The sequence below is a fragment of the Peromyscus leucopus genome, chromosome 8b, assembly GCF_004664715.2.
Source record: "Peromyscus leucopus breed LL Stock chromosome 8b, UCI_PerLeu_2.1, whole genome shotgun sequence".
NCBI classification, from domain to species: Eukaryota; Metazoa; Chordata; class Mammalia; order Rodentia; family Cricetidae; genus Peromyscus; species Peromyscus leucopus.
The window spans coordinates 60,812,774-60,822,981 of NC_051086.1; the positions used below are offsets into that span (position 1 = coordinate 60,812,774).

At 51.2% G+C, this 10,208-nt stretch overlaps 1 protein-coding gene across 1 annotated transcript; it reads left to right on the forward strand.

Moving 5' to 3' along the window:
* Positions 1-969: 969 nt before the first annotated feature.
* Positions 970-5,113, forward strand: Abhd15 (abhydrolase domain containing 15). The gene is made up of 2 exons (XM_028866820.2): positions 970-1,917; positions 4,509-5,113. Exons 1-2 carry the CDS (start codon positions 1,064-1,066, stop codon positions 5,032-5,034), a joined length of 1,380 nt encoding a protein of 459 aa, XP_028722653.1. The 5' UTR covers positions 970-1,063; the 3' UTR covers positions 5,035-5,113.
* Positions 5,114-10,208: the final 5,095 nt, after the last annotated feature.

Here is a 10,208-nt window from a genome sequence, read left to right on the forward strand (position 1 = left end):
CACACACACACACACCTAAATGTAATAATAATAAAAAAAAAAATAGGTTCGAAATATAGCAAAAACTGTTATTTCAGGCATCTCCCACGGACCCTGATTTACAAAGGGGTCCTTGCTCACCCACCCCGGCAAGAATGACCAGATGTTGATCTGACCAAAAAAACCACTGTGTACCTCTGCTATAGCCCCTTCGCGGGGCTAGGCATCCCCTAATCCTCTCCCTCAACTTATTCTGCTAAACTTGAGGCTGTTTCTTCTCCGGCAACCCTTCCTGGTGAGCGGTGGTGACGCCAAGCTCCTGAAGAGTCTCTTTGGGGGTTGGCTGGAGAAGCCAGAAGTGTCAATGTGCCAGCGCCTGCATGCCCTCTAGAGAAGCGACAGCCTCCTCCCTGGAATCCGTGTCAGTGTCAAACGCTGCGGTCGACCTCTGGCCAGATGCAGACACCCACCCCCCCACAACCCCGTCGCGTTGTCGCGGAGTCGCGGGTCCTGGCTAGGGCGTTGTATGGCTCTGGCTGCAGATGCAGTAGCGCGTGGGAATAGTGAAGCCAGCGAGGGGTCAGCGCCTTCACTCCTTTCTTGCTTTTTGCTAACCAGCAATAGCGGATCCCGAGGATGCAGCGACCGAGGATCTCCCCTGGCAGCCAGACTTCATAGGGGGGCAGGAGTAGGAGCAGGCCCCTCTTGCTCACTCAGGCCTCCAAGCCTCAGTCTCCCCCGATCCTTTGCTGACTCTCCTCATCCCCCTCTCTTCTGGTGCTCCCGCACGTCTCCGCTCCCCCTTTGTGACCGGGATCTCTTTCACCCTCTGCTCCAGCTTGTCGCAATCGCTGTACAAAGGGCTGGGGGCGGGAGTGGGGGGCGGGCGAGGGGAGCTCGACCCGAACTGGCTGTCTCCGCCGGGCCGCGACCAATCCGGAGCGCGCGCGCCCTCCCGCTTGGGAGGGCGCTGGGCAGCCGCGGGCCTCCGGGCGGAGCCGCGGGCAGAGCCTGGAGCCGGGCGAGGGGACCGCTCCGCTCCCCGCCGCCCAGTGCCGCCCGCCGGAGACTGTCCTGCCAGGCCATGCCTCCATGGGCAGCCGTCCTCGCACTGCTGCTGGTGGCGCTCGCCCTGCTCCTCCTGCGCCCCTGGAAGCGCGCCGTCGGAGCGCGGACCTCGGTCCGGGACCATGAGGAGCAGGAGGTGGTGAGCAAAGGCCCCACGGTTCAGTTCAGCGACCGGCGCGAACCGCTCCCCGGGGGCTGCAGCCTCATTTGCAAGCCCTCGGCGCTGGCCCAGTGCCTGCTGCGCGCCCTGCGACGCTCGGCGGCGCTGGAACCCGCCCCGAGCTCCTGGCTGTCTGGGCCCCACCTGCAGACCTTCTGTCACTTCATCCTGCCCGTCGGGCCCGGCCCGGAGCTAGCACGTGAGTACCTGCAGCTGGCCGATGATGGGCTGGTGGCCCTGGACTGGGTCATAGGACCTTGTGCCAGGGGCCGCCGGGTCACTAATACTGGAGGCCTCCCGCCGGTGCTGCTGGTAATCCCCAATGCGTGGGGACGCCTCACCCGCAACGTGCTGGGGCTCTGCCTGCTCGCCCTGGAGCGCGGCTACTATCCCGTCATCTTCCACCGCCGCGGCCACCACGGCTGCCCACTGGTCAGCCCCCGACTACAGCCTTTCGGGGACCCGTCCGACCTCAAGGAGGCAGTGACTTACATTCGCTTCCGACACCCGGCGGCACCCCTGTTTGCGGTGAGCGAGGGCTCGGGGTCCGCGCTGCTGCTGTCCTACTTGGGGGAGTGCGGCTCCTCCAGCTATGTGACCGGCGCCGCCTGCATCTCGCCTGTGCTCCGCTGTCGCGAGTGGTTCGAGGCTGGCTTGCCTTGGCCCTATGAGCGCGGGTTCCTGCTGCACCAGAAAATCGCTGTCAGCAGGTGGGTACCGGGAACAGAGGTCTACAGCTCCACCTGGTATGGAAACAGCCCCACGGGTAGACCGGGGGCAAAGTTCTCACGCGGTTTCCAAAGCTGTCCAAACCCCATAACAGAGACAGGACTAGGAACGTGGGTTTCAGAGCCACAGATAGCATCTTGGCTGCAGTCGGTATCAGACTACGAGAGCAAGGCCTCCTGCCAGGGCCCCATCAGTTCATCTCAGTCTCAGGTGTCCTAGCAACCGGTGGTCAGCGGAGGCCTGCACCTGACATTTACCACTTAGTCCATAGCCAGATACGTCAGCAAACAGAGCTCTGGAAGCAATTGCAGCCGATTATCTGTCCAGAATGTTTACTTTCAGACTCCAAGCCAGAAGGTGGCAGGAATGAGAAATGTGGCAGCATTTGATTTATTAAAATTCTTCAAACTGACAGATGTTTTACATATTTCTAGGTGAGTACGCAACACTTAGATGTTTGTTCTTTTTGAGATAAGGTCTCGTATAACTCAGGCTGTATAGCTGAGGGTCCCACTGAATTCCAGATCCTTTTGTTTCCGACTCCTAAATGCTGAGATTACAGGCATCGGGCAACGCACAGCCACAAAAAAATAATAGTAATGATAATAATAATAATAAGAGAAAGAAAGAGAGAGAGAGAAGAAAAAAACAGAACAAAACACTAAACTTAAAATCTCCAAAAGTAGGAACAATTTTAACACCGGGCCAAGAACTGTTCCACAGAAAACTTGAATGACATTTCCAGTCTTTCCTAAGAGAGGGCAAAATGAGGTAAGAGGCATGCTGGCAATAAATAGAAAAACCCAGGACATGGGGTCAGGCCTGGCTGGGTTTAAATCCTGAATTGACAGAAAGTTAGCTAGACTCACTTCTCCTTCCGTTAAATGAAGTTAATACTAACCCCCAGCAGGTGTGGTGACTATTAAATGAAAACATGGGAATCTGACTGGCATCAGGTAAAGCCAGGCGTGGCATTTTTTTTTTTTTTTTTTTTTTTTTTTTTTTTTTTTTTTTTTGCCATTTTCCTCCTATTTTGAAAAGGTCAAACCCTGAGACTGAATGAAAAGTGAGAGGTGTTACCATGGCAACGCAGGGGTTTGATACAAGGTACTTTCATCTAGCTTAATTGCCAGAGTTTCCACTCCAAAATGACCACCATCAGTGTTTCCCATAGGCACCAGCCAGAAGCTGGGTAAGACCAGCCAGAAGCTGGGTAAGGGAGATGAAGAGGAAACCCTTCCCGTGGAAGTCGCGAGTTGAAAACTCAGGCACTGATCGAAATTCAACTGGCTGAGACTAGAGTAATCTGTCTAAAGGATGGGCTGAGCTGCCCACCCTGGCTTCCTTGTGACCCTTCTGGGCCCTCTCCAGGGAGCCGAAACAGCGAAGAGGTCCCTCTTCCCCATGCAGGAGTTTGTAGGCCCCCATTTGGGAAACCACCTAGTAGACTAATCCCAGTTGTTTTCTCTGCCTTCAAGCACTTGCTAGGATCATTGCCCCAGTACACCTGACCAAGGGCATAACACCAGGCATACACACAACAACATAAAAATACAAAGGCGCCAGCAATAGTGGCGCACGCCTTTAACCCCAACACCCAAGAGGCAGAGGCAGGTGGATCTCTGTGCGTTCAAGGTCAGCCTGGTCTACAGAGCGAGTTTCAGGACAGCCAAGGCTACCCAGAGAAACCTTGTCTTGAAGAAAGAAAAAAAAAAAAGTAAAACAACCCACAAAGGCAGAGAATGGAATAAAACAGTGACTGACTCTGGGAGAGGTATCACCACCTCTGCTTTGGATGGTCCAAAACAGTGAGTTCTCTTCAAGATGGGCCTCAGAGGACACAGGTCATGAGTTCCTTGGAAAGGGTCCAAAGCAGAAGTTGCAGGGAGAGTTATCCCCGTAGGTCAACAGCTGTGAAGTCAAATGCTACCTCTGGGACGGAGAAGGAATGGTCACCCCTGTGGAGAATCAAACATCTGCATTTTATTTGAAGATCTTCTGGTTTTAAGTGATGGCCAAGATATCAAAGGGGTTTGGGGGCTGGTGAGATGGCTCAGTGGTTAAGCATCATTGCTCTTACAGAGGACCCGGATACACCTCCCGGCACCCACGTGGCAGCTCACAACCAGTTCCACGGGAGCCAACACCTTTGCATGGGCACATGGTACACTTATATACACACAGGCAAAACACTCATACACTAAATAAGTCTTTAAAAGAGGGGGTGTTGTTGGCTTGTGTGTGTTTGTACAGAGAGAGAGAGAGAGAGAGAGGAGAGAGAGAGAGAGAGGGAGGGAGAGACAGAGAGAGAAGAGAGAGAGAGAGAGAGAGAGAGAGAGAGAGAGAGAGAGAGACTCGTTGTCATTACTTGGAACTCACAGAGATCCACCTGCCTCTGCCTCTTGAGTGCTGGGATTAGGGACTGTGCCACCACCAGCCGTGTTCTTCTTTTCTGTAGTTCAAAAGGCTCTGTGGCCAGACTCTGGCCTGGAGACGGCCTCCACAGTAACTTTGCCTGTCATGTGATGCTCTGCCTTTTCTCTCCGCTCTCCCATTCACCTTCTGTGGCCAGGTATGCTTCTGCCCTGGAGGACACCGTAGACACCAGCAAGCTGTTCCGGAGTAGCTCCCTGCGGGAGTTTGAAGAGACCCTGTTCTGCCACACCAAGAGTTTCCCCATCAGCTGGGATACCTACTGGGACCTGAATGACCCACTCCGGGACGTGGATGAGGCTGCTGTACCTGTGCTGTGTATCTGCAGTGCTGACGACCCGGTATGTGGACCCCCGGACCACACTCTGCCGGCGGAACTCTTCCAAAGCAACCCTTACTTCTTCCTGTTGCTCAGTAGCCATGGAGGCCACTGCGGCTTCCTGCGCCCTGAGCCCTTGCCAGCATGGAGCCACGAGGTCATCTTGGAGTCCTTCAAGGCCCTGACTGAATTCTTCCGAATGGAAGAGAGGATGAAAGGGCTGAGCAGGCGCAGGACTTCATTTTTAGGGGGTCGGCGTCGTTGGGGAGGCCCGCAGAAACGAGAGGTCTCCCCCTCTTCCAATCTGGAGGAGATCTTCAGCTGGAAGCGTTCTTACACCAGGTGAGGCTGGCCTGGGGAGGCCCCTGCACCTTCGAGAAAGAACCCAACAAGGTATCCCAGCAGCTGGAAGACTGAGGACTGAGCCAGGGAGCTCTGCCCAACCCCCCCCCCCCTCTTTCTTCGAGATAGGATTTCTCTTTGTGCAGCTTTTGGAGCCTATCCTGGATCTTGCTCTGTAGACCAGGCTGGCCTCAAACTCACAGAGATCCACCTGGCTCTGCCTCACGAGTGCTGGGATTAAAGGCGTGGGCCACCACCGCCCCAGCTCCCTTCTCTCTTAAAACTGGAGTGAGCACACTACCTTGAGAACTGTGCCAGCTTTGAGAGACACATTCTTGCTCGCCCTGCTCAGCCCATGGTCACTGTCTCTTGTCATCAAAGTCACAAGCCAAGTAACAGCACAGACGAAGTGGACTGGAAAAAAAAAAATCCTAGCTGTCCTTGCTGTGACTCCAGGGAAGATGAGCTTATGCAAGTCAATGGGTGGTTCTGTCCCACATAAATAATCAGTTTGGTGACTCTGAGTCTGGAGCTGGAGCCACTTGGTACAGAAAGGACAGGATGTTTGTGTCTCAGTCCCACTCGCTCATGTGCTCTGCGGTTGTGGTTCTGTTCTGACTTCTGCATCAGCAGCTGAGGAAGCAGGCTGTCAGAGCTGCCTGGCTCTCCCCAGTCTGAGAAGGCAGCAGAGGCAGGACATGCTGGGCTGAGGCCAGCTTGCTAAGAGCTGGCAAGGGTAGACCGTGAATCTGTCCCTGCCTCTCAGGGTGGCTGGGAGCTCCAGGGCCGAGCTCCAGGGCTCTAGGCTATGCCCTCCAGCCTGGTCTGAGCCATCTCCCAAGAGTAGTTTAGAAATAGGAGTGCTGTTGCCTGGGGTCTAAGAGTTCTGTTAGATCATGGTTATGATAGCCAGGTAGGCCAGATGTGTTCTGATTCAGGAAACTCCTCCAGAGGGATGCAGACAGATGTGTTCCTCTTGAGATGTAGGCTTTCTCACAGTCAGTAGCAAGAATAACCCTCAAACAGGATTTCTGATCCCTTTTCTCCTAGTACTAGCCTCTGCCTTTCCAGAGCCAGGAGATCGATCTGGGAGCAGAGGAGAGAAAAATCCCAAGAGCTTAATGAATACAATCTAGCTATTTATGAGTGTCTCACATTACCAGTTTTGTCTGCTCAATTATTCAAAAGGCAGAAGAGCGGCTTTCTGGATCCCACCGCTCGGCCACTAAGTGGGCATTTGGTTTTAGGAGGAATAATGCTGAAGACCAGTGTGAAATAAGGTGTAGCACACAGACTGACTTACGTATCTTGGATTCTATTAAGCTTTAAAAGTTATTTTGATTTTGACAGTTGTACATCTGAATCCACGAACACGTGTTGTTAAGATTCAAAAATCTACCCTGAAATTATATATTTTTTATTTATTTGTAGTGCTTGGACCTCACTTGCTAGGCAAACACTCTACCACTGAGCTACATAAATCCAGCCCAGAAGTTAGTTTTAGTTTTATCAATGGAAGAGAAGCCACCAGTTTTAGATTGAAATCAGCAAAGAGTATTTCACAGCAAAAGGCATCCTGGGACATCCTGGGGTTGTGATCCCAGGTTTGGATCAGCTTATCCTGCCAATCTTGTTTTTTGTTCATTTGTTTTGTTTTGTTTTCTGCCTGACCTGGAACTCACTATATAGACCAGGCTGGTCTCGGGTTCGGACATCCACCAGAGCACTGGAATTAAAGGCATGCACCATCCGACCCAGTCGTCTGCTCTTGTTCTTTTAGATTAAATAAGAAACGCTGAACTCACTCCAAGATGTAATGCAGACAGCATTCAGTTTTCTACGGCACATATCCTATTGTGAGAGGTTCTTTTTTTTTCCATCGTCTCCACTCCTAGCCCCTCCCCCACATCCCTCTCTGGCATTCTTTCATCATTTCTGAGCAAAAGAAATAAAAAGGAACTGAGCTCTGAAGAGGAAGTTTTCTGTTGCCGGCGAACCACAGTCACGGTGGCAGGCCTGGTGAAGGGAGGGCTGCCGGCCGGCACATGGCCACCCACCCCTGCCACCACATCCAGGAGCGTAGGGCTGTCAGTTCATTAGGGTCCTGCTGTCCCATCTGCCATCCTCAGATGGCTGGAGTTCAGCCCTAAGGCTCACTTTAAGGGTCCCTAATGGCAAAAATCTGGGCAATTTTTTTTTTTTTTTAGGCCAGCTACCACAGGATCCCAGTTCTCCCAAAGAACACTTGTAAGAAAGTGTGGCTGGTGGATTTTATTTTATTTTATTTTTTTAAGATGGGCAAGCTTGCCAGGGAGGGGCGTGTGACTTGCAGTAAGTTTTCCTTCTCTTTTGTGGAGCTGGTGGTTAAACCCAGAGCCTCACACACCCCAGGCTGCCCTTGAGCACGGAGCTCCACCCTCTACCCTGATGTAGGTCCTGGAGCTCCCAGAGGAATGGCAGGAAACTCTTGTTCAGGTTCTTTGGGCCCTAAGCTCCACTGGTTTAACCCTAAAGCATTTCTTCTTCATGCTCCTCATACAGGGTATTCTCAGGGAGCCATGATTTATTATTATTGTTGTTGTTGTTATTTTTTGAGATGGCATCTCACAATGTATCATTGGCGGGCCTGCAATACACTCTGTAGCCCAGGCTGGCCTCGAACTCACAGAGATCCGCCTGGCTCTGCCCCCTGAGTGCTGGGATTAAAGGTGTGTACCACTTTTGTCTAGCACCAAGTCTAGCTCACATAATTTGAAAAAAGAAAAACCTCTCCATTACTATTCAGAGACCAGTGCTGAAGGCTGGAGATGTAGCTCGGTAGGCAGAGTGCTTACCCAGCATGCACAAGGCCCTGGCCTCAGTCTTCAGCATTGCGTGAACCCGTGTTCACACTTGTAATCCCAGAGGGGGAAGCAGGAGCTTCAGAAGTTCAAGGTCACCCCTGAAGGAGCTTGAGGTCAGCATGGGCTACTTGAGACCCTACCTCAAAACAACAAAACAGAAAAACAAACAAACAACAACAACAACAACAACACACACACACACACACACACACACACACACACACACACACGGGCAAAGGATCATCTTTACCAGAAACAGTGATTTCTGTTGAAGCAGGAAGGGTTTGGGAGACCCTGCCCTTCATCCAGATTGGGTGAGTTTGGGTAAGTGGCTAATCCTGTGAAACAGCTGGAGGAGAACCAGGCACACTATGTGGAGAAATTATAGTTCTTTGAACAAAACACAAGCTCTGAGTTGAAGGAAGCAGCAACAAAACAAGCCCCAAGAAAGACCAGTGAGTCTCCATGTGGGTCCCCATCCCGCTCCCCGCAGACCTCCTCCCTGGCAGCCTTGTGGTCTCTTGGTTTTTCAGGAGCATCTTCAAAGGGGAAAGGAGGATGCGCCTGGGAAGCAATGGCTTCAGGGAGACGGTACCCCGGGAGCGAGACTGAGCAGAGTGTGGTGGCTTTTGCCTGGAATCCCAGCATTTGGGAGTTAGAGGCAGGAAGTTCAAGGTCAGCCTCAGCTACATAACAAGCCAGGGCTATGTCTCAAAAACCAAAAATAAGTAAGTAAATACTATGAGAAAGAAATGGGTATGGAGTCCTCTGTTTCTCCCAGGGAGTCAAAGTAGAGGAAGTAGATGGTTGCCTCTGAAGACCTATGCTAAGTTCTTACTGTTGATATCAAGACCAAGCTAAGGGACTGGGGAGAAGGCTCAGTGATTAAGAACATTGGCTGCTCTTCCAGAGCACCCACATGGCAGCTCACAACCGTCTGTAACTCCAGCTTCAGGGGATCCAACACCCTCACACAGACATATGTGCAGGCAAAATACCTATTAACAATCACTTTATAAAAGTAAATTATTTAAAAAAAATAGAGAACAATGGAGGAAGACATTTAACATTGACTATTCGCTTCACGTGCACCTGCACACATGTACACACACAGTACTAACCTGTAACAATTCTCATAAAGACTTAGTACTTATATGTAGGTTTCTAGTGGCTAGAGACAGCAGGATGAAAAACAGAACACCAGAATTCTCTTTTGAGAAGACATCCGTTTTGTGTAAAGACATCCTTCCTAAGACCCAAACGCTGCTTAAAAAGAGGACTTAACAGGAACTGCTGTCTTGACTTCATGTATAACCTCAAAACCGCCTGCATCACAGGCTCCTCTACGCTCGTCTTCCACCCGACCACAGGGCCCTTTGTCAGACACCCTCAGAGTCACGGAGGTGTCCTCCCTGAGCCGTGAGCAAGCAGACACACGAGCCACTCGGCTGCTTTTACATGTTGGCAAGGAGATTGTGCAAGGCCGTAGTCAAGCCACAGAGAATGACATCAGAACATTTTACTGGTTATCATGGTTTGCTTTTAGAAGGTTTGAGAAGATAGAACCAAGGACTCTATGTACCCAGAAATGCAATGAATGCCCCCAGACTAGCAAGCTCCATGTTTTCAGTGAGATATTGAAGCTAGACTTTGGCTTGTGTGATGACGGTACATGTACTAAGACCTGAGAATGGACTCATTTCAAATGAAGGTCTCTTTTTAAGATTATTTTTTATTATTCTTGTTATATTTATACATGTATGTCTGGGGTGGGTCTGTGGCCTGTGTGCAGGTGCCTGAGGTGAGAGGTAGTGGACCCCTGGAGCAGGTGGCTGTAAGACACCTGATGTGGGTGCTGGGAATGGAACCTGGGACCTTTGCAAGAGCAGTACATGCTGTTGACCACTGAGCCACCTCTCCTGCTAATGAAAATCTTTTTCTTCTTTTCTTTTTTTCCTCTGTGTGTGTGTGTGTGTGTGTGTGTGTGTGTGTGTGTGTGTGTGTGTGTTTCAAGGTGTAGTCCTGACTGTCCTGGAACTCACTCTGTAGACCAGGAACTAGCTGGCCTGGAACTCACAGAGATCTGCCTGCCTTTACCTCCCACATGCTGAGATTAAAGGCGTATATGCACCATGGGGCTGGAGTCCCATGGGTTAAGAGCACTGACTACTCTTCCAAAGGATCCTAGTTCAATTCCCAGCACCCACATGACAGCTCACATCTGTCTGTAACTCCAGTTTCAGGGGACTCCAACACCCATGGCAAAAACACAAATGCACATAAAAATAAAATATACTTAAAAAAAAAAAAAAGGCATGCACTACTATGCCCAGCT

Excerpts from the sequence above, each read along its gene's own strand:
- Abhd15 (XM_028866820.2), top strand. The coding sequence starts at position 1,064 with ATGCCTCCATGGGCAGCCGTCCTCGCACTGCTGCTGGTGGCGCTCGCC. Across the intron at positions 1,918-4,508 it reads CAGAAAATCGCTGTCAGCAG|GTATGCTTCTGCCCTGGAGG; the intron begins GTGGGTACCGGG and ends TTCTGTGGCCAG.